Below are 23,535 nucleotides of genomic sequence, written 5' to 3'. Positions count from 1 at the left end.
GGAAGATATTCCCTATTTACAGCATAGGATCTTGCTACATATAGTTTTTTTGAAGCCTCCTTTAGATTGGACCTGAGCCCTAACTTCCCGTTTTACTGCCTGGATAATGGACTTTCCAGTCTTGAGATTCTCAGCATGGATTCTGGCATTACGCTGGATCCAAACATGATATGTGACTGCCTCCCAGCCTAGCTTGCATAACACTGTCTTAAGATTATTGTGCTTCGAATTCTACAATCCCCAGTTGATTACAGCATCCCAATAACACTAAGGATTTCTAAGAAGGTAGCATCTCATCACCTCTCTCCATATCAGCAAGCATTCAAAAAACAAATGATCTCTACTTTCCAAGACTTTTCTACAGAAAACACAATCTGAATTCCCATGTAGCCCCATTGAAGGAGCCTATCATGAGGGGGAAGTATTTTTTTTAAACACAACCCATCCAATGAAATCATGCTTTGATTTAGTTATAGGAAACCAAGTCAGTTTTCTCCATGAAATTTCTGGCTTTTTCAATCTAACTTCACACCAGGTCATGGCAAAATTGAATTTACCTGTTTTTGAGAGCAGCCACATGGGTTGATTTTCAGCACCAATCTCAACCAAGCAGAGTTTGTTTTGAATTGCTACAATCTCATTTGATTTTGCAGGTTTCCATCTCTAATCTCCATTATTCCTCATCTCATTAGACAGCTTTGCATCCATACTAGTAGCATCATTGTAAATGACTCTACAGCCATATTTTTCATATAGAATCCCATCTGGGTGCCACCAATCACATGCCAAAGGAAGATATGGGAAGTTAGGAACCATCTCCAACAACAAATTTCAGAAATTGTGGTGCCAACTGCCAAGCCCCTTAACTTAATTAATCTTCTCCATCCCCAGGTACCATCTTGGGATGCTTTGACACACCGAATCCTTCAATATGTTGTTATGACCCACCCATGCCACCCAAATTGAACTGTTTGAGCAAAAAGTTCTAGATGTGTTTCAAACAAGCCACCTTATTCCACTTCTCAATCTCCTAATCTCCTTCAAGCCTAACCCACCCTCCTTAAGAACACAAATATTTTTTCCAACGAATATTGGCATTATTTGCTGCTTTATCAGGACCATTCCTCAAAATTTTGTTGAACTTTTGTTCAGCAGTCGTAATGACCTTTTTAGGTGGTGTGAACATCCCAACCCAAAAAATTTGTATGTTGTACAAAACCGACTGAAGAAGCTGTAATCTTCCTGCAAAGGACAACTTTTTTGACATCCAGGAGCTCATTCTAGCTGTAATTCTATCAATTAGAGGTCGAAAATCTTGATAAAGAGGTACCTTCATTGAAGTGGAGAGAACTAAAAATTCTCTGTTTAACGCTATTCATTAGCTTACAACTCAGACAGCCTTAAATTCATCCGGCACTTTTCTGACCAATTGGACTAGACAAATAAGCAAATGTAAATTCATTATGTTGTCAGCAAAGCAAAGATTGATAAGCTGTAGCCTGCCACATTAAGGGTGAAGCTTGAAGCTTTGAGATTTCAACTCTCTTATCCATGGTGGTCTAGTAAATGCCTCCATTGCTAGCACAAACAAGTAAGGAGACAAAGGATTCCCTCGTTTAAGACCTTTACTTCCTTTGAAGTAGCCAGCCAAGCCTCCAATAATAGCCACAGAAAATTTAGGTGTTGTAATACATTTTTTAACTGATGCAGCATTTCTCTTGGGAAAGCCAACAACACAATGACAAAGCAAACTAAACTTCCACTCTACTGAGTCAGTCATTTTTTCAGATCTACCTTCATAGTACACTTGCCAAGGCCCTTTCTATGGTAAGTCTTGACCATTTCTTGTGCTAACAACACATTCTCAACTATACTTCTACCTGGTACAAATGCAGTTTGGTTAGGGCTGATTAATTATTTCTAACATGCCTTAGGTTATTTGCTAATATTTTTGTGATGCATTTGTAAATGATGTTGCGGCATGAATTAGGCCTAAAATCACCCATATTTGATGGATTACATACTTTAGGTACTAAGATAAGGATAGTGGCATTCATTTCTCCAAGCAACTTACCTGAAGTAAAGAAGGGCTGGATAGCTTTCACCACATCAACTTGGATAATAGACCATGCCTTGAAAAACTAGGTTTTGAAGTCATCAGGCTGGATCCTTCTCATTATCCATAGAAAACAAGGTCTGCTGAATTTCCATATCTGAATCATCCTTTAGCAAATTCTCCTCACGCCTAGATACAATCTGGAAGTCCATCACTATCTGGTTTTTACTAATTACCTCTTGTGGCTGCTGTCCTTTAGAAACACCAAGTAGGTTTTGATAGAATTCTACTGCCATCTTTATTTCTTGCTGAGGATCCACTGTCTTTTCGCCTTCATTATCATACAAACACAGAATAGAGTTTCTAAAGATTCTGATTTTCACAGCTCTATGAAAGAAAGCTGTATTATTGTCTCCCAAATTTAACCAACTAATTCTTTATTTTTGGTTCATAAAAGCCTCCTCAGCCCCCCTTACAGACACATACTCATGCATGCATTCCCTTTCTTTAACAACTAACTCATTCTGCCTAGGAAATTAACATTTTTGAACACTTTCAAGCCTTATTCTTGCACAAGCAACTCTGTGTAATGTCTCCATGAGCTTCCTTACTGATCCTCTTTAGAGCTTGCTTCACTTATTTTAGTTACAATACAATCTGAACATTGAGAGCCCTTGAACCTCAATAGCCCATTCTTGTTTCACCCAATCTAAAAATTTATTGTTATAAGCCAAGAAATTGAAGAACTTGAAAGGTTTAGACCCATAATTCCTGTTCTCCCCGATGGAAATTAAAGCAGGAGAGTGATCTGAGATCCTTGGGGCTAAAATTTCCTCCACTGCCTGCCCAAATTCAGAAAAGCAGTGCTCACTGCCCATAGCCTGATCCAGATTCCTCGCAAAAAAATGAACAAAGTTTCTCTCCAAACTAGTTTGAAGAAACTTCTCATTTATCTTTATATTGAGTGGGAATTTTGAAAATTTAACCGTTGGATTGTATGTTCTTATTATATCCTTTATGCTTACAAAATTTTAAGAAAATCAAAAAATCAATTGCTATGTCATCAAACAAATGTTAAAATTTTAAGTTTTTGTCTTCTAAAATTGTGTATAAAAAATAAGTGTATTGATCGAATAGTAAATATGATTTGCATGTTACGAACATAAGGAACATGAAATTCAATAATTAGATTTTCAAAATTCACATCCAAAAAAGAAATATATGAGAAGCTTGAAGAGTCTCTCCAAAGTAGTTTGGAGAGACTTTGTTCCAAAAAAATTATTATTCTCTTTTATTGCACCTTTTGTAAAAGCACCCAATAAAAGGACGATCCATGACTTCAATATTATACAAACACTGCCCAAATTGATGATCATATAATGAAAGCTCTTTACTACCCATTCTTTCCTCATTATTCCTTGCCACGTGAAAATCACTCGCTAGAACCATGCCCCATTTACAATCTGAGCTTTAAACTCTCCAACTTCTTGGAGTAATAATATCTTTGACTCTAGATACATTCTCCTCTTTAACTCTTATTTCCACCTGGCAAACAATAGGAATATGCAAAGTACTCAATTTAGCCTTCAACTCCCTTCGTTTAAAGTGGTCATTCTGTCCCCCCTTAGTTTCCAGATTAACCAATTCATTTAATATCTGGAGGGGTTGAATACTCCTCCCTTCCCTCTAATGCATCTCCTATAACTCCTCATTTCTGCTTTACCTTTCTCTCTTCTCTCACCACTACTTGAGCAGCTACCCAGAGTAGATTCATGATCTGTTGGATAGTCAACTTAGTAAAACCAGTTTGTTTATTTTCACAAATCTCACTTTCTTCTCTAGTTACTGTAATGTTGTTCATTCAGTCACTATGATCACCACCTTGCAGCCAGAAGCTGCAACAACCACTGAGGTAACCTTTGACTGCTGTCTCCTTACCTGTATAGTTGAAATTATAATATTGTGAATGTGGAGAAAATATTTGCAAGAGGCACTAAAAAACATGTTCACCAATTGAACCTCTAACTCTAAATAACTTGTTCATATGTTTCAATGAGGAAGAACAAAGACTCTTGCAGTTATCTCAACATGTTTTTCCCAACCATCTGAGATGGTGTGCAGTGCCAAGAGATCTAGTCCCTTGGTTATTTTTTTAATTGTTTTTAAATATATTCTATCTATATGGGCTCTAATGTAGTTACATTAATTCCTTGCTCCAGGTGTTGCAGATGCAAAATCCTATATCCTTATAAGTCAATTACCCGCTGATGTATATAGGAAATATGTTGAGGATGTAAATACAACACATCTCACTGGTTTCACTTTCGTCATACTTGGTGTTGTACATCTAGCAGGTGGCAAAATTCCGGAAGGTATGGTCTCTGCTTAAATTGTTCTAAGATAATAAACTTTAGAAAGCACACCAAGAAGGAAGAATATTTCTGTTGGAAACAGCCTATCTTTCGGGAAAATTCATGGTTAAAACTTTCTTCTTTTTGAGGATCCAGACCATCTGCTTGGTGGACTCTCACTTTATAGGAATTAAGTGGGATGCTTGTCTAATTACGACAGATCAGATTGTAAACATCACCTCAAGAGGCTGTTGGTGGCTTATGATTCTCACTTAAAAATTATGAGGGAAATTCCTTCTAAATTTATCTTTTTTCTCATGATTTCCTAACAAATGGAAGCTCACTATTTGTGAAACGTTGCAGAGAATCTTTGGCATCATTTGAGACGGATGGGATTTTCTGATAGTGATGAAATCCATCCGGTTCTTGGAAACGTCAAACAGGCATTGGAGGCACTTGTCCAGCAAAGGTTAGAATTGTCTGATAGGGTAGAGTTTTTAGTTATTATGTTTCTTTGATTGGTCATTTATGGTGCTCTTAAATGACAACAGACATACAGTTGTTTTTATCCCCATTCTTGTTTCTCTTTGCAGATATTTGCAGAAGGACAAAGTTAATGGACCTGAAGGTAGTACTTTATTCTATGAACTTGCTGAGAGGGCTTTAGATGCACCAGTTAATGACAGGATTAAAGAATACATATCACAGGTATTGATTAGCAATCCAGATTGTTCAATGAAGTCATGTTTATATAATAGAATCAGTTCTGTTTGAAAGGCGTAAAATTCCTATTTTTTAATCAGTCTATGAGAACTTGGATTACCTACATTTGTTGGTAAGCGGATGAATGTAGCTGTCAGTGAGGTTTTCCATGTCATTGGTATTCCATGGTCAACTCTTTAATAGGACAAGGTTCTTACTGCCCATGCTCATCAGAAGTATCTGTGTGTAGAATATCTCCTCTTGAACCCATTTAATGGGCTTGTTGCTGCATATTTGCAATTTGCATGGCTTGAGGTTGAAGTGGATATAATGCATGGGGGGGGACTAATAAATGTTTTATACAGTACATAGAGCCAAGGATTTTTCTGATGCTTTGGAAGACTTTGATTGGATTGTCAACCGAAAAAGTCATGTAATTTATTGGTGACATGGTTTACAATTTTATGACAAATATGTTATAATTTACTAGTTTAAACTTGGTAAGAGCTGATGAAATGTTAGGAGTTACATGTTTGTGAAGCTGGCACATGACAAATTGATTATTCCATAGTCACTGACAAGAAGAATAATAGATGCTCCTTTTTGTAGGGGAAATTTTTTTGATATGTTTTATGTTTTTCTGAACTATGGCTTTCTGAAGGTATTCTATATATGTTTGGCAGATAGTGAAGAAAGATGCTGCCACTGGGGACGTTGACTAGTGTGTGACTCTCTTAGCTAACCCAATTGAGGTAGTATCTAATTGTGCTTTCTTTTTTAAATTACTTTTTGACTCTAGTTTCTGAAGGAAAGCTTTGCTTGATGCTCATGAAATGTCCTTTGCCTTGTCTATGCAGACGTGAGTTCGCGGTTTTGATGAGTTGACTGTAAAATAGAAATATAGTGGAGTAAGGAGTACCTGCTTGATGTATATTTTGCGTAGGAGATTAGGGTAACAGCTGGCTTGAGTAATCTCGCTTGGCCAATTCCTGTGATGGAGGTTGGCCACAATGCGTGTTGCTTGCCCATAGCTTTTTGCAATTTGCTCTAGGTCATTAGTTGAACCTAGAAAGTGATATGCTTGCTACTGTACCCGGATAATTCCTCCAAAAATCTGAATTTAGTTGGAGTAGCTATTTATTATAATTTTGTTCTTAAGGGAGAATTTTAATGGAAACGTTTGATGTATTTATCTAATTATGAATTCCACTATAAAACAAGTTTAGATCCATCCCCACCTCCCCAAGAAAATAAAGTACAAAAAAACAAAAGAAAGACCAGCAATAGAATGATAAAAGTTATAACATTCCCATTTTGAAGGATTGAACCCCAAAACGCCGTAGCTAATTTTTCCTAATATCAACCTTCATACTCTGATGTGATCCAGCCATAAAAATTGGTTGCAACATTCCAATTCCATATTGTAAATAGTTTTGAACGCTACAACTCAGTAATTATAAAGACAGATGGACTCACCAATAACTGATACAAAATTGGAAATTGAGTCTATTAATAATGAACTATTCACAAATTGCGGACTAAAATTTTAACCTTTTCAAGGATAAAGTGTACTCTAATTCATATAAACAAATGAGAAACAGAAAACTACAACAACAAGATACAGTAACATATTTCAGCTTCATCACAAAGACATCCAACCCAGCTGAGAATCATGGGTGTAGCGATGATTATCTGAAATAAAAGAACTGGCAAATAGAATTTGAAGCCAAACGCTTTTAAAAGAAAATTCAAGTCTCCAATCTGGTAATAATGAAAGGTCATCTACATTAACTTCCGGGCAAATCCCGGCTGGTGCTCGCATCACCGATAGAAACTGTGGCAAGGGACTTGGAAGCCCAAGCCCTGGCATTCATTGCTCCCTCCTGCAAATTGCTTCTCTTGCAAGGCTCTTTTAGAGAATTGAATAAATGTATTGTACGCTTCAGATAGGCTGAAGGATGCTCCCATAAACTCCCTAATCTCACATTTTGAACGTGTTTTTTCCAAGTATATTGAGCACAGAAAAGTAGAGTTGGAAAAATGAAATATAGCAATCTCAGAAGAACAAATGCGGTTGCCAAAGCCAAATATGTCTCCTGCCGAAACAGTTTCTCTGGAGACCTTGCCCATGAGAATGGACAGCTTTCCTGCTCACTGTTATCATGCGTCTCATTGTTTGATGGACGCCCAACTTTGTCAAGGGATACTTGATCCAATGATACAGTCTTAATGCCTAAAACCATGCATTAAATTCAATAAAAATTGCACAGAATACACTTCAATAAGATTATGTAAAAAAGAATAGATGCACGGAGAGAATGGTAAACGTTTATTAAAAAATAAAAATAATAGCAGAGGAAAAAGGATGCATTCTGCATGCTAATGCAGATCAATGGCATGGTTGATACCACATGTAATCTTAAAAACCCCCCTCCCCTGCCAACTCTCTCTCCATCTCCCATGCATGTATACACGAGAAATTATAGTTCTCTGGTGGACCACGTCACTTGTCTATCATTCCATTAAAAAACTTCCACTTGTTTAAAATTGTTGAGTCAGTAATTAATTTCTGTTTAAAAAAATTTTCTAACTAACGATTTTAAACAAGTGGCAATTTTTTAGTGAAATGGTAGACCGCATCACTTGTTCACCATATGGATCTTATAATTTCTCATGTATACACATACAATTTTCAATAAAGCAAGTGGGGAAATAAATAAGGGGAGACATTTCAACTATTGGCCTACACAAAGAAATAACCCATGATTTCACTAACTAAAACTGAAAAAAAATATATATATATATATATATATCCACAACTAACAATTCAAAAATCCCTAATTAAGTTCAATGACATATAAGGAATAATTAATTTGCAAATGAGGAATTTAAAAAACCCTTCAATAACCAAACTTGGACTGTTAAAAGGACCAGAAAAGGGAGAGGTTCAAGGTCTTAAGATTGAATTGGAGTTAAACCAGATGACGTCATAAGTAATTAAATGATATGCAAGTCACACGTTGAAAAACATGAATAGAAAATGTTTTAAAAAGAAGTATTGCAACTCCTATATTGAAAGAATGAAGAAGATGCCATGATTCTTTCTCTATCAATATGGGGTTTTTTTTTTTTTGCTCAATGGAGAGGTTTAACAAAAAGTATTATAAGTCACATAGAGGAAAATAACAGAAGCTGTCATACCTTTTCCTTTATAAATGGCAAACTCCTTTAAGTATTTGAGCATTGAATGCATGGGGCCACAGGCTAACTTTTAATGGGCCTAATATTCTTAAGTTAAATAAATAGCTTATTCCATTTTGTTATTAGTTGAAAAAATGCATGTAATGCACCTTTTTGTTTTGTGTGGAAGTAATCAAAATTTTAAAGAAAACTGATCAAAACTGGTTCTAGTTCTCGTGCCAGTTTTTGACTAAAATTTGAATAGACCTATTTTTTGCTTGGACCCAGTGTAGGTAAAAGCATCAATCGCACTAAAGCATAAAGGCCTTTGGAATTTGGAGCCTAGGCATAAAACACAAGTGCATGCCTGATTGAAGTGAAAACATGTTTTTCAAATATGATGTATAATGACTTCTCATAAAAAGATTCATGACAAATAGTTGAAAAAAGTAAATAAACTCAAAGTTGTAATATATTTTTTCTATAAACTCAAATGGATAGTGCAATAGCACTACATTTGTAAGAAGCTTGTAAATTCGAATGTAGCATCAATTATTTGAATTTCTTAAAAATTTTATATAGTAAATTTTTTCTATGATAATAATTTTACTCATAGAAAGCTTAAAACATCACATTTTAAGCACGTCTAAGCACAATTTTAACAACATTATAGAGGGTTCTAATCTACAACTAGCTGTATTAATTCATTGTAGACAGAGACTGTTTGAGATGGGAATTCAAAACAGAAGGCCACAGCAAATAAGCAAAAGTAAATGCCTTACCAGTCACGTCACTATAGAAAGCAACTAGAGAACCGAATGTCCGGGAGCCATGATAACGAACACGCATTGTGGAGTTCAAAAGAAAAAGGGTAGGAAACCCATGAACTCCATACTTTGAAAGTATGCTGCAGGAACTCAACCAATGTCATTGTCAACTTTCAATATGATAAGATCATTATAAGCAAACCTTAAGGAAAATTAGTGATATACAAACCTTGGCCTGACAGCTGATTCTTCGATTGCGAAATGGGGGATGGAGGGATACAAAGAAGACAGGATAGAAAAGCTTGGTCTAAAAGTCCTGGAGAAAGGGCACCATGATGCATAGAACAGCACAGCTACATATTCATGACTGTTCATGTGAACTATATTTAGTGCCCTTTGAAGTGAAACCTCATCTCCCTTCACAATAGCAAAGTATAAAATATCCTTTAGAATAATACCAAAAGACTTACAAAACCAAAGCAACTTCTCAATTTGATTATGTACTGTTGTTAATCTTATAAACAAATATATAAAAGAAAGAAAAGATCATGTACTGTTGTTAGGATCCATATATTTACCATGTCTGCGGTGACATATAAAAAAACATAACAACAATAAGCATTATCCCTATTGGGCATGTTGCCACATTTAAAGTAATAATCGATTAATCATTGTTTATCCCTTTTTTTTTTTTATATAGGTAATATAAATTTTATTGATTAGAAAAGTATACTGTTTTTACGATGGTAAACACACTGCACTTGAAATGAATACAAACAAATCAAGGCGAATAGCTAACAGAAATTAAGAAGTCAGACATGGAAGTACAATGTGTAAAACCCCAAATACGAGATCACTCAAAGACAATCCCAACAAGCAAAGACTTCACAAGATCCACCAGTCTATATATCTTCAAACGTACGCGAATTACGTTCCCTCTAGATTAACCACATAAGACAAACCGGTATCATATTCGAAACATTTGAAGAAAAATTCCCCAAATAATTGCTCCATGCAAATAGAAGAGAAGCAACTGTGTTCGGCATCACCCATTGAACCCCAAACATCAGAAAAACTTCACTCCAAAGAGCATGAGCAAACTTACAATGCAACAATTGTTATCCTTTCTATTACCAGCAATAAAGTTGTTACATGACACAAGCCAATACCTACTCAGTCACCTATCCAATTTATTTAAGTTGCAATAATATTTAAGCCTTATGAAACTATATTCAACAATAACCACTGAAGAGCTGGTAAATTTATTCTTTCTGAAGCAATGTCTACAAAGTGCAAGATCAAACATTACAATTCTTCAACTCCCAATAGCACCATAAAATTCCCAGAATTTTCCAACACTCCTGGCTGAGTTGTTGACTCTAAAATCCCAAACTCTAGAAAGTGTTTAAAATTCAATTACTAGAATAAATTGTAACATATGAATTTAACAACACACAAAGGATTTAAGTTTTGAAGAATTGTGATGTTACGAATTTGAAAATAAAATCTTACATCTGATCATTCCAAATCCACATCCTAACAAAGCTATAATCTAATCATGAATTTCATCAATATTACCAACAACAACAAAAAAATCCTAAATAACACAAACAAAACACATCAGATGCTAAAAATTCACCAAACATTTCATTTCCTCCCCCAAACAAAATTAACCTAGGAGAAAATGAAATGGAAAAATTGCAGAAACACGTACCTCGGTAACAGCAACGGAGCCAAGGGATCGAACATCAGCGTACAAGGGGCAATTGGAATCCCGAAACCCTAGAATCGAATCGGCAACGGACTCCTTAGCACAAAATAGCAAAGCCCTAGAACTAGAACTAGTACTGGAACTAGAAAATTCATTGGCGGCGCACGTTAGCCTTACCCACACCGCCAAAACCACCAGGATCCTCGTTCCCAAACACAAATCCAATTTCCTCATCTCCATTGACGATGATTTTATTATGATAACCCTAATGATAGATAGATATTGTCAATCAAACCGTACGGACCCACAGAAAAAAAAAATTATTTAAAAAATCAGTCTCTATTTTTAAAAAAAGAGAGAGAGAACTTTAAAGTCAAGTTCTGGAGCAGGAGGGAGAGAATAGAAAAGCATTTTAAAGTTGTGGCCTAGTGACTTGTGAGGGTCTGAAAGAAATAGAATCAAGGTATCTTTTCTATTAATAAAAATAAATATATAAATTTTTTTTTTATATAGAAAATGAAAATAGGGTGGTGGGGTTGGTGTTTTTACTCTTTATATTAAATTTTAATTTAAAAAAAAAAGGTTTTATGATATGGTTAGAGGATGTTGATTGAGTATCAAATTTAATTAGGGAATTAGATTCAGATTCAGAGGACCTGAGCCTAAGGAGGAGGAGGCGGAGGATGAGAGGAAAACTGGTTAGGTTTGGGTGCAAGACGGTGGTGCTGGTCAGACCTGTGTGTGTTTTGGTGTTAACTTGGTTTTTAGCAACTTGTTTTGTATTTTGTAATTTGTATATTATATTGGACAAGCTGAGAAAAATCAGGATATTTTTTTGGTGGGTGCTAAAGATCATCAGGTGGTAGGTTTTAGACGACAAAAGGAAAATGACATTTATAGATAATTAATGGATCATGATGATCATGCCAGCGGTGATGCAAGTGGAACAGTGCACGTGTTATAGTTTTTTTTTTTTTTTTTTTTAAGGAAATGATAATGGTTCTTTGTCTTGGCGTGGCTCTTTGGGCTATGGCCTATGATCGCACGGACAATGGCCCATGAGCCTTCACCAATTCCCAAGAGCTTCTAACAAAGCTCTTTTTTGCCTGAATGATAATGGGCCAGCAAAATGTTCACCAGACACAAAATGGATGAAACCAAATTACGTGGTTCAAGTCCTTGCAATTTGATTACAATGGTAGATGTTAGAAAATTAATCATAATTTGGTTGGTAAGGGGATAAGGGTGATATCACAAAACTTTTTTTTTTGAAATGGTTGAAAATCCTAAACTTATACACTGCCCCTTGCAGTTCGACCTGACCACATGGACCCCAGTGCACTCGGTGCATGAAGAGCTACCATTTGGACTAATAAGCCTGATTCATACTGACAATTATATACTACTAGTATGGCCAAATTGGCCGTTTACCATTAATTTTTGAAATAATTGGCACAAAAACACTGTTTCGGAAATAAACAACAATCTACCATCTTTTTAAGTACTCGAGTTTGGTGAACTCGAGTACTGTGTTTTCTAACTCCACCGTGGCATGGCTGACATGGCATTTGGGATTTAAAATTCTAAACAGTACTCGAGCTCAGGAAGCTCGAGTACCGTGCGGAACCTTATTTTCCTACTCTCACTTCCAACTTTCACTTTTAACTTTCACTCACTCACAGAACAGACTCTCACTCACACACTCTCACTCACACACTCTCCCCTAAAGCCCAAACCAAACCCTCACACCCTCGGCGGCGGAGAACCCGGCGGCGGCAGAAGACTTCGTCGGCGAGCTCTCGCTCTCAGTCTCGCTATCTCCCTCTCAATCTCGCTATCATCTCCCTCTCAGTCTCGCTCTCGCTCTGTTCTTGGGCACCAGAAGCTTTTCTTCTTCTCCATTTCTCACGGCAACACAGGTTCGTCACTCTAACTTTTCTCTTCTTCGTTGACCTCTCTAATCCTTTATTTCTACTAAATCTGAATCCATATAGGCTCTGAGATGTGGGTTTCATTTGAATTTTTTTTTTTTTTGTGAGTTTTCTTCGGTTTCATTTGATTTATTGTGGGTTTTGTTGGGGTTTTGTTCATTTGTTTGTGCGTTTTGTTTCATAGTATTTTCAATGATTTGTTTTGGGTTTGTCTTTATTTTCTATTTCTGTAGACTTTGTTGTGGGTTTGTAATGCAAATTTAGTTTCTAGGACTTGATTTTGTTTCTACAACCCAACATAGAGGGACTAAAACAGTTTGGAAGAAAGAAGGAACATCATCAGAAAGGCCTAAATGCTAAATGTATTGGTTCTATGACTTGCGTATATGATGTATTATCATGTATCATGAATATAATAGAAATGTGGATTAAAAACTGTGAAGTTTACAAGCTTTGTTTTGATTGAATTATTGTATACGACACATATAATAAATAAGTTTGTTATAAGATTGCAGTTTAAATAGCTAGTATATATATATATATATGTTGAAATTTTAAACTGCAATTGCAACTACTGGTTTGTCAAATGGATAGCTATTGTTGTTTTCGCTGGTTTGTCAAATGGATACTGAGATTTGTCAAATTGTTGTTTTCGCAGTTTAAAGAATAAAATAAGTTTTGTAGGGGTAATTAATTTATGCATGCATGAGTAATAAATATCTTATTTCGTACTTGTAGAACTGTGGATAAATTAATAAGCATTTGTTACAAGATTGATTTCTTTGGAGATTATGGATTGTTTTATTAAGGAAAAAGTTTGGCTCCAACTCCAAACTGGCTTGGAGCTATCTTGCTTCAGCTCATGATGTAGTGAATGAAGAGACAATCCATATGTAAATTTAGTCACATGACCATATAATGGGTTGGAAAAAATTGCTCCAAGCTTAATTTTAAAGAAATAGTTAGCTATAATGGGTTGAAAAAAATAGCTTAATTTTCAAGAAATAGTTGTTAAGTCACTAGTTAAATAAAATAAAGCAGATAATAGGAGTTACTTTGACAGTGTCAAGTTTAACGGTTTTCTAATCAATCATTCTCACTTTGTTCTTCCCTTTTAGAGCAACTTAATATAGTAGACAAAAGTTTTGCTGACAAAATAAAGGAGAGTGTAATACAGTTGTGCAACTGAAAAATAACTTACATAAGTTATTCTTGGCCATCGAAAATCATTCCCGTTTTCTTCTCCTCACTGGTTCCTTGACTGGTCTCACCTTGCCTGAAAAGAACACAAGCAAATACTAATATGCAAATCATTTAACTATAAAGAGATGTATATGTAATCAGTATTGAATCGAAGTATCGTTCCATGTCCAGTCCCACAATTAGGAGGATGTGTCCGTGTCCGTTGCGGCCTTCGCGACCAATCCTGAATGTGTGAAGCCTCTGGTGGGGGGCGGGTATCTGTGCCTGGATGAACTCGGTATGCACAAACTCAGGAGGGACAGCACCAGGGGTGGGCATGAATCTCATCTCATCTCTACCATGTACATCTACGGGGGCAGTGCCCGTGGGCAATGGAGATGTAGTAGGGGATGTGGGTGGGCAAGTATCATCACTCCTCATGGATGGGGGCCGAGATGTGTCCCCATGGGCAAATGTATGGGATGGACCCGCATCATCGTGCGCCATGGAGCCCAAGTCATAACCAATGTACAAACACATCTCATCTGTTGTCTCACTTGCTTCCTCCATGGTGTGGTCATGCACGGGTGTGTGACGCCGACTAGATGTGGGCACAGGTGTCTGACGCTGACTAGATGTGGGCACGGGTGTCTGACGCCGAGCAGGGGTCTAACGCCGAGTAGGTGTCTGACGCCGAGCAGGTGTGGGTAAGGGTGTCTGACGCCGACCAGATGTGGGTACAGGTGTCTGACGCCGACCAGATGTGGGACGCTGACTAGATTGACGGCCTCCTTGCCGTTGACGTCTACCTGCTTGCCGACCACGCCCTACAGCCGGTTCACTTGTGTTGCTCGCAGTGCGTGCATCGTCCAATGTCAACCGACCGAGCTCTTCAACAGCTCGCAAGGCATTAATACAGTCGTTGTAGATCTCAGACCCTGGTTCGCACTTCTCCATAATCCTCAACTGTGATTCAACCTGTCACAAGTATACAAGAATAGTGTTAGTAGGTTGAACTAAACTATGCGAAGCGAGGTACATTTATAACGAAACAATGTTTGAAAACTTACCAAAGTATCCCAGTACGAGGTCTCTCTCGTAATATGGCGAACAGTGCGAGGACGAAACCACACCATATAATCGTCATTGTAGCTCATCTCCCCATGAAATGGCGATGCTTCGGCAATTGTGGCATGCGCCGCCCATTTAGCAATATGTGTTCTATGTTCATCAGCCCAGTTTTTTTCGTGCTTGCCCTGAAGTGTTATCTTGTGAAGTTCAGTTGAAGTATCGACATTGATCGGTACGTCTTGCTTCATCCCAAACTGTCAGAGAACACGTTCTGGGTGATGGCCTTCAACCACCCAAAAATGTATGAGCGGCACGATAGACCTCCATATGCGTTGGCCTGCCGTACAATATGCGGGCAGGGAACCCAAATAATTTCTGTATGGCTCCCAGACAATCTGCAATGATCCAATAGATGTAAACAACCATATTAACAATATAATTAGAAAAAATGTGTAACGAATGTGAACAATACATGGCAACAATGTTTAACTCTGAAATAAAGAATGTTTATTCATTCCCACTTGTAAGTACGACAACTACATGCCAAAGCGATTTCCACTTGTAAGGCACAATACCTGATTTGGCCGTAGCGAAGTGAGTGACAAACGATAGGCGCGTAGGACGTGCATTGGATGTTCAGTTGTTATCTTAGCCCCTTTCCATCTACCAAACAACACAGACATAAGCTTCATATTAGTTACTTACATAATTCCCGTGCAAAAAGATAATACAAAAATGTAAAACGGTAACTATCTAAGATCCTACATACCTGATAGCAAGTGGACCTGGGGGCAATGCCTGGTGTGGATGCCTCATCACAGGACATATGTGTGGAAACCTCTCCCATGCCCACAACTGCACCAATAGCACGGCACCGCCAATCTGCTTGGCTTCCTTCTCTGATGCCTTACAGAGGTGTCTATATAGCCAACTTAGTGCTGCACTACCCCAACTATATCTCTTTCCATTGCTAATTGGATTGAAAAATTGCAAATACATAACTGAGTGCCGTTCGCCAGACTTGTCCATAAACAATATACCAGCCAACATCTCCAGTATGTAAAACCGAGCATACTGCTGCACAAGCTCCTCACTAGCATCAGCCGGGAGAGGGTTGCTAAACCGATCCTCAAGCCATTTGGCTTTTATCCTCGGCCCTTCCATCACTCCGGTGTTCTTAACTCCACGAAGTTCTCTCGGCGGCCTATGCCCTAGCAAGTTAGCACATAGTTCACTCCAATCACCCATATGGGTACCTCTATGTCTTGCAGCGTGATGGTCATCTCACCGAGGGGCAAGTGGAATGAGTGTGTCTCCGGCCGCTATCTCTCCACCAAAGCCGTGATCAAGCTATGGTCAATGTCTATATTTGGGACCCGAAGTAGTCCATCTAATCCTGCATCCGTGATATGAGCAGCGATACGTGGGTCTAACCCACCTTCAAACAGACCTTCAAGCAAACCTTTGTCTCGGTGACGACAAGTCAGTACACCTGGCACTTCCTGCAAACAGAGCAACTTAGTATTAATAATAGCATTCACTAAGCACGTAATAATTACGGTTCAAACTTAAATGCCAAAAATCTTTCTACTACATATATTGACAACGATTTTGGACAAGTGCATACCTCGCCTGGCAAAGGAGCATCCCAAAGCAAACTTGAACGATGCACATCCTGCCTCGTCAAGACATCCTGTATAGAGGGTCCCGCTCTATGTGGGTCCATATCTGGCATAAATTAAAGGTGATTAATGTAGAATCAAATATAACTACTTCTACAGGTAAAAATAAATAAATTGATTTGTATTGTGGCAGTATGCATCGAACTTATATCACAATAAGCAAGGGTCATTCTATCTTACACTTGAGTTTGTGCACTAAGATGCAAAAGTTGTGGAAAAGTCATGTTCAGGCACAATGTTATGAATTGGAATCCCAAATCTAGAAATAGTGAGTTGTAAGCAAGTTGCTTTCCATGACTATTGCGAGCTTAACGGTCATCAACCAAGGTGTTACAAAGATTTTCACACTATGCTTTACACACCAATGACATATTTACATCATACATTCAGCAATCATAACTCTACTGACATCTGTCAGGGACAACAACCAAACAAAAGAAATTTCAGAAACTCTTACCAAAATCACTATCTTATCAGCAGAACAAAGACCAGTTGAAAGTATAATAGAAAATTACAACTTAAATCATAAGCTCCTACAAATATTTTGGTTATATCCTAGTGGATGCATCCAAAACGTTCAGAAAGCAATTGAAAGAACAACATCCTCTCCACAATGGAAATTCTCGTCTTATTTACCATCAAATGCAAACTTATTCCAAGTGCTAGCCGTGGGAAGAGTAAAAATATTTCTTTTTCAATCTCATTGAGGATTTTCTTCTTTTTATTTATGTTTCAAATGTCCAAGGAAATTCTACTCTAACGAAGAAACTTGATATAAAATTTAATTGGCAGCCTGTTCTTGTTTTATTTCAGCCAAACATCGTATAAACTCTTTCTTGGTTAAGGCAGAATCTACAGCCACTTTACATCAGGAATTGGTGCACGAGTCATCTATAATGGAACAACTATATGTAATATCCACATCAGCTGTTTCTGTTGTGCAACTTACCATGTAGAGGGGTACTCAACCTGAGAAATCCCAATATCCCAACACTTTACCCAATTTCTTTCTAAGCTTGCTAGCATACTCTCTCTCTCTCTCTCTCTCTCTCTCTCTCTCTCTCTCTCTCTCTCTCTCTCTCTCTCAGATAGGTAGAAAGATAAAGAAGGGTTTCAGGTAACACTAAAATTGGCATATATGGTATAATCACAACAAACTATGAACTTATAAGAGACAAATAGTTTCAGGCAAAGCTTTAAATCACATGCAGTGATCAACTCCATAATGGAAGGCACACTAGGTGATGAAGATCAAAATATGCAGGTAAACTTTTTTTTTTAATTAATTTTTAATGTTTCTTTGTAATTTTCAGAAATTTTTAGAAAAAGGTTTTATTTCTTTGTTTTAAAGAGCTTTTAGAAGTATTTTAGTCAAAATTGAGTTTTTTTATGTTAGGATGTTAATTAGGATATATTTAAGAATTTTTTAGTGATTTTTCCTTTGTTATGCCTAATTTCATGTTCACCGTACTTTTCTAGGGTTTCCAAAGGGTCTTCTACTTGACCTAGCATTTCTTTGTCATAAACTAAGCCTTCTCAGCATTCAGACTATTATGAATTTGATCTATAAACTTTCACAAAGGTTTTTCCTTTTCCTTTTCCTTTTCCTTTTTGGTGGTTTTAATAAATTTCTTTGTGGATTCAAAGGTTATTTTCTTAAGATAAATGTGTTCTATTTCTTGCGACTTTCGACCCACATTAGTTGGTATTAGAGCCTTATCCTTGCTCTAATTTGATGGCTAACGAGCGTTACGTTAACAGTTTCATAGACTTAGATCTTCAAGAGGTCCATAACATGGATGAATTCTTTAGTTTCAGTGTGACACCTAACAACATCAAAGGCACACCTAACAATCCTATAGAATACTCGANTACTAAAATTCCAAAAAAGGAATCTGAAAAGTACGAATAAAATCTTCAACCAATTCCATCAATAAACCATAATTTAAACATTTACTATTATTAAGCATTTAAAGAATAGTAAAATGGGATGAACCTCTGGGTCTGTGACATTATGATAGAAGGGAGATGCAGTGTGGAAAACCCCATCACAGCCCTCAACAGCAGAATCAAAAGAACCTTCTTCCAGTAGATTTGCTTTGAATAGGTGAAGTCTCTCCTTGGCCCCATCAAGTACTTGTAAGTGGTTTGTTTTCTTTGAATCATCTGCAGGAGGTAGAAGAGAACTTGATTAGTATATCCATCCAAATCTTAACTATACAGTTCACCTACGGAAAAGGGTAACAATCCAATGACTCATTTATAGAAAATCAGAATGAAACGGAAGAGTCATCCGGTAACAATAAATAGACATGCAATACAAAGGACAGAATAGCATTCTCAGATCCAGCCATGTATGAGAGTGCATTATGAAATTTAAGGGCAGTTTTTAGACAATCTAACATATAATCCAAATTAGTATACTTCTTTTTATGAGTACATTGACAAAAACAATATTACATATACATATTGTGCATGAAGAGGCAAAACACTTACATTAACTAATTCTTTTCGAGCTTCTTGCAGCTCATCATTGCTCTTGCGCTCCTTTACTATTAATGTTTGGTTCAAAGCTTCTAAATCTTCAAGTTCTCCTTTATCTCGCAACTGTTTGAGTATTGTATCCACTTTTTCCAGAATTTCCACATCTCCATCGTCTCCCATGTGCTTCATGACATTTAATGACCCTCTCAATCTCTCAATTTCCAATTCCAATGCTTGTTTTGCATCCAGTTGCTTTTGTAATTGAATTATTCTCTTATGGAGTTCCTCCTTTTGCCTCTGTGTAAGAAACCAATTGTAAAGTATAACTAATCTATCTTTATCCAAAATGACAAGGAAATGTTTAGGTTATCCTTTAAGCACTTAGAAACAACTCACAAACCTGAATCTTTAGCCAGTTTCAATCCATTCACAGCAGCCTTTTCTTGCAAACATGAAAGTATAATCATAAAAACAACACTTCAACTGATGCTGCAACTAGTTGAATTATTTTTTACATTTCTTTATTTAGATAAGTAACAACTAGTTAAATAAAATAAAGCAGATAATAGGAGTTACTTTGACAGTGTCAAGTTTAACGGTTTTCTAATCAATCATTCTCACTTTGTTCTTCCCTTTTAGAGCAACTTAATATAGTAGACAAAAGTTTTGCTGACAAAATAAAGGAGAGTGTAATACAGTTGTGCAACTGAAAAATAACTTACATAAGTTATTCTTGGCCATCGAAAATCATTCCCGTTTTCTTCTCCTCACTGGTTCCTTGACTGGTCTCACCTTGCCTGAAAAGAACACAAGCAAATACTAATATGCAAATCATTTAACTATAAAGAGATGTATATGTAATCAGTATTGAATCGAAGTATCGTTCCATGTCCAGTCCCACAATTAGGAGGATGTGTCCGTGTCCGTTGCGGCCTTCGCGACCAATCCTGAATGTGTGAAGCCTCTGGTGGGGGGGCGGGTATCTGTGCCTGGATGAACTCGGTATGCACAAACTCAGGAGGGACAGCACCAGGGGTGGGCATGAATCTCATCTCATCTCTACCATGTACATCTACGGGGGCAGTGCCCGTGGGCAATGGAGATGTAGTAGGGGATGTGGGTGGGCAAGTATCATCACTCCTCATGGATGGGGGCCGAGATGTGTCCCCATGGGCAAATGTATGGGATGGACCCGCATCATCGTGCGCCATGGAGCCCAAGTCATAACCAATGTACAAACACATCTCATCTGTTGTCTCACTTGCTTCCTCCATGGTGTGGTCATGCACGGGTGTGTGACGCCGACTAGATGTGGGCACAGGTGTCTGACGCTGACTAGATGTGGGCACGGGTGTCTGACGCCGAGCAGGGGTCTAACGCCGAGTAGGTGTCTGACGCCGAGCAGGTGTGGGTAAGGGTGTCTGACGCCGACCAGATGTGGGTACAGGTGTCTGACGCCGACCAGATGTGGGACGCTGACTAGATTGACGGCCTCCTTGCCGTTGACGTCTACCTGCTTGCTCAGATTCCTTTTTTGGAATTTTAGTAGATTAAAAACAATGGTGATTTGCCTTGGAATTTTTTTTTGTTGGATGGTCATTAAATGGAATATGGTGCTTGAAAGTTGGAGTGGAGTATTCCATTGTGGTTAGGGGGATTTTATTTTGAATGGGTTGAGGTCATTATAATTAACGACCATAATTCCTATTTTGTGTTATTGATTCTTGATCTCCCAAGTTGCCTTGTAGTGACTGATTCTATCTAGAAATTTGTAATTATTGTAATTATTATTTGCAGATTGAAGTTCCAAGAGAACTGAAGGTTGAATTGTTTCCACATTACATGGATAGGGATAATTCTTTCAATTCAACATCAATTTTGGGTTTAATTTCTGATACGGTTAATAAATATCAAACAGAAGATCATTCCATGAAAGGTGAGGATTCTTTTGATAGAAGTTAGTTCCTTTCTTTTCTTGTGCCATTCAGAGAGCATCATGTAACAAGCATTGTAATATGTTTTCTGTGCACCATTCAGAAGTTTGGAAACTTCCATGTTTTGATGTTGAAGTCCCTGAAGCCTGCATGGAAAAATGGAAGGAACACTATGAGCAGTATGGGTAGGACATGTTTTGTGTTGGTTGTTGTTTCCTATGTATCAGTAGTGTAATAGGGTAGGTTTGATATTTTATTTTACATGCACTAGCTTAAATTTTGGTTGAATGTTGATTATCTACCAGTATAAAAATATTGATTATATTGTCTTTCTTGGACATGTAAACTTGCAGCAACTATATGACCTTGGATGCCGTAAAATGATGGTAGTTGGTCTTCCTACAATGGGCTGCTTGCCCATCCAGATAACCTTGAAGTACCCGAAACCAATAAATAGAAAATGCATAGAGCATCTAAATGCAGATTCTCAAAGTTATAATCACAAGCTGGTGAATCTATTATCCAAGTTACAGGCAGTTCTTCCAGGGAGTAAATTTGCCTATGCAGATATCAATCAGCGGGTGATAAACATGATCAATAATCCACAAAAGTATGGTAAGTTGATCCAACCCAGAACTGGTAATTCTAAATTTTACGGTTAGAGTTGCTACAGTGCTTGGCCTTCTTCTCATGAGAGCAAACTTATACATATAGCTATTTTGTTTAGTATTTCATATGGACAACTTATAATATAGAGTGTGTTGCCCACTAGGCTTTGTTGAAACTTCGAAAGGGTGCTGTGGTACCGGGTACGTGAAGGCCGGAACCCCTTGTAATTCAATTACTCCAACATGTGAGAGGGATTCACGATACTTATTTTTTGATTGCATCCATCCTAGTGAAGCGACCAATCACTACATTTCTAAAAACATTGTAAAACAATACATTCCTAAGTTGTTATAGGAATACAGCGGACTGTCAAAATAAGAGTTTTATAATTTAGTGATCAATTTGTTGTAATCCAAGTTTGAATCTTTCCTTTCTATTGTTGTAATTATTGAATACTAAAGTATAAACAATGGAATCTTTTGTACTTAATTTTGCTATCGTGTCACTAACAATTTGTTGTGCCATGTCACATGCAAATTAATTTTTCTTCTTCACTTTTTAGCTATTTAATTTCCCAGGTTAGCGTTGTTGGCAAAAAAGATGATGACGAAAAATGCAAAGGAAGAGTGATTACATTTCACTGGAGTTATTGTACAGATTGAGCACCATTGAAGAATCTTTTATCTTTTTAAATAAAACCTCATAGGCTGGATAAAAGATTACATGACTTAGGCTAGAATTGAGTAGCAATTTATTTCAGATATTTGCTTCATTAATCTTTTAGATTGCTGGCTTTTGGCACTTTTATTTGGTTGTAGTTAGAACTAATTCTAATGCTACACAGTTTGATTGAGTTTTTTACAAAAATTCCACTGGTTTGATGGCTGTTTGGATTTGGTGGCAGACTGATAAAATACAAGTAAAGGATATCCGACTAACATTTCATTTGGACTGTGTGCGCATACCCGAGTTCAGTGGGCTCGGGTACGACAAACAGTACTGACTCCACTGGCCTCGAGTTCATTGGACTCGGGTACCAATTTTTAAAAAACGTGGACTTATTTTAAAAGAGACACCGAGCTACCCGAGTTCAGTGGGCTCGGGTACTTCAAACAGTACTCGAGTTCACTGAACTCGGGTACCGATTTTTAAAAAAAATGTTTTTTTGAAAGAGACACCGAGCCATACCCGAGTTTCATGAGCTCAGGTACTTCAAACAGTACTCGAGTTCAATGGAATCAGGTACCAATTTTTAAAAAAATGTGGACCTTTTTCAAAGAGACACCGAGCCATACCCGAGTTTAGTGGGCTCGAGTACTTCAAACAGTACTCGAGTTCACTGGACTTGGGTACCAATTTTAAAAAATGTGGACTTTTTTGTAAGAGACACCGAGCCGTACCCGAGTTTCCTGAGCTCGGGTACTTCAAACAGTACTCGAGTTCAATGGGCTCGGGTACCAATATTTTAAAAAAATGTGGACTTTTTTCAAAGAGACACCGAGCCATACGGGCTCGGGTACTTCAAACAGTACTTGAGTTCACTGGACTCGGGTACCAATTTTAAAAAATGTGGACTTAAAAGACACCGAGCCATATAAGTGGGCTACTTTAAACGGTACTCGCGTTCACTGGACTCGGGTACTTGAAACGGTACTCGAGTTTGGTGGGCTCGGGTACCATTTTTAAAAAAAATGTGGACTTTAAAAAGAGACACCGAGCCCTACCTGAGTTCACTGGGCTCGGGTACTTTAAACGGTACTCGAGTTCAGTGGGCTCGGGTACCCATTTTTAAAAAAATGTGAAAGGAGCCATACCTGAGTTCATTGGGCTCGGGTACTTTAAACAGTACTCGAGTTCAGTGGGCTCGGGTACCGA

At 37.5% G+C, this 23,535-nt stretch overlaps 3 protein-coding genes, 1 long non-coding RNA gene and 1 other non-coding gene across 5 annotated transcripts; 2 read left to right on the top strand and 3 right to left on the bottom strand.

Moving 5' to 3' along the window:
* The first annotated feature begins 3,926 nt into the window (after window positions 1-3,926).
* Window positions 3,927-6,306, top strand: LOC136069595 (uncharacterized). The gene is made up of 6 exons (XM_065778300.1): window positions 3,927-3,996; window positions 4,276-4,428; window positions 4,771-4,876; window positions 5,001-5,115; window positions 5,793-5,861; window positions 5,967-6,306. The coding sequence occupies exons 1-5, from the start codon at window positions 3,927-3,929 to the stop codon at window positions 5,829-5,831; spliced, it is 483 nt and encodes a 160-aa protein (XP_065634372.1). The 3' UTR covers window positions 5,832-5,861; window positions 5,967-6,306.
* Window positions 6,307-6,592: 286 nt separating this feature from the next.
* Window positions 6,593-11,612, bottom strand: LOC112036562 (5'-adenylylsulfate reductase-like 4). Its single transcript, XM_024069405.2, has 4 exons — window positions 10,771-11,612; window positions 9,286-9,473; window positions 9,072-9,196; window positions 6,593-7,342 (listed from the first exon to the last, which is right to left on the bottom strand). Exons 1-4 carry the CDS (start codon window positions 11,005-11,007, stop codon window positions 6,897-6,899), a joined length of 996 nt encoding a protein of 331 aa, XP_023925173.2. The 5' UTR covers window positions 11,008-11,612; the 3' UTR covers window positions 6,593-6,896.
* Window positions 11,613-14,600: 2,988 nt separating this feature from the next.
* Window positions 14,601-16,192, bottom strand: LOC136069580 (serine/threonine-protein phosphatase 7 long form homolog). The gene is made up of 4 exons (XM_065778286.1): window positions 15,721-16,192; window positions 15,527-15,614; window positions 14,951-15,346; window positions 14,601-14,858 (listed from the first exon to the last, which is right to left on the bottom strand). The coding sequence occupies exons 1-3, from the start codon at window positions 16,113-16,115 to the stop codon at window positions 15,209-15,211; spliced, it is 621 nt and encodes a 206-aa protein (XP_065634358.1). The 5' UTR covers window positions 16,116-16,192; the 3' UTR covers window positions 14,601-14,858; window positions 14,951-15,208.
* Window positions 16,193-18,628: 2,436 nt separating this feature from the next.
* On the bottom strand, window positions 18,629-19,606 carry LOC112036559 (uncharacterized). The gene is made up of 3 exons (XR_010630803.1): window positions 19,518-19,606; window positions 19,130-19,414; window positions 18,629-18,799 (listed from the first exon to the last, which is right to left on the bottom strand). It is a non-coding gene; the product is annotated as an uncharacterized LOC112036559 (transcript).
* Window positions 19,607-21,487: 1,881 nt separating this feature from the next.
* On the top strand, window positions 21,488-22,153 carry LOC136069579 (uncharacterized). Its single transcript, XR_010630802.1, has 2 exons — window positions 21,488-21,666; window positions 21,824-22,153. It is a non-coding gene; the product is annotated as an uncharacterized LOC136069579 (long non-coding RNA).
* The last annotated feature ends 1,382 nt before the right edge of the window (window positions 22,154-23,535 follow it).

Source organism: Quercus suber, unplaced genomic scaffold, assembly GCF_002906115.3.
Source record: "Quercus suber isolate HL8 unplaced genomic scaffold, Cork oak 2.0 scaffold_179, whole genome shotgun sequence".
NCBI lineage: Eukaryota > Viridiplantae > Streptophyta > Magnoliopsida > Fagales > Fagaceae > Quercus > Quercus suber.
The sequence above is the reverse complement of the archived record's forward strand: the minus strand, read 5'-3'. Positions and strand labels throughout refer to the sequence as shown.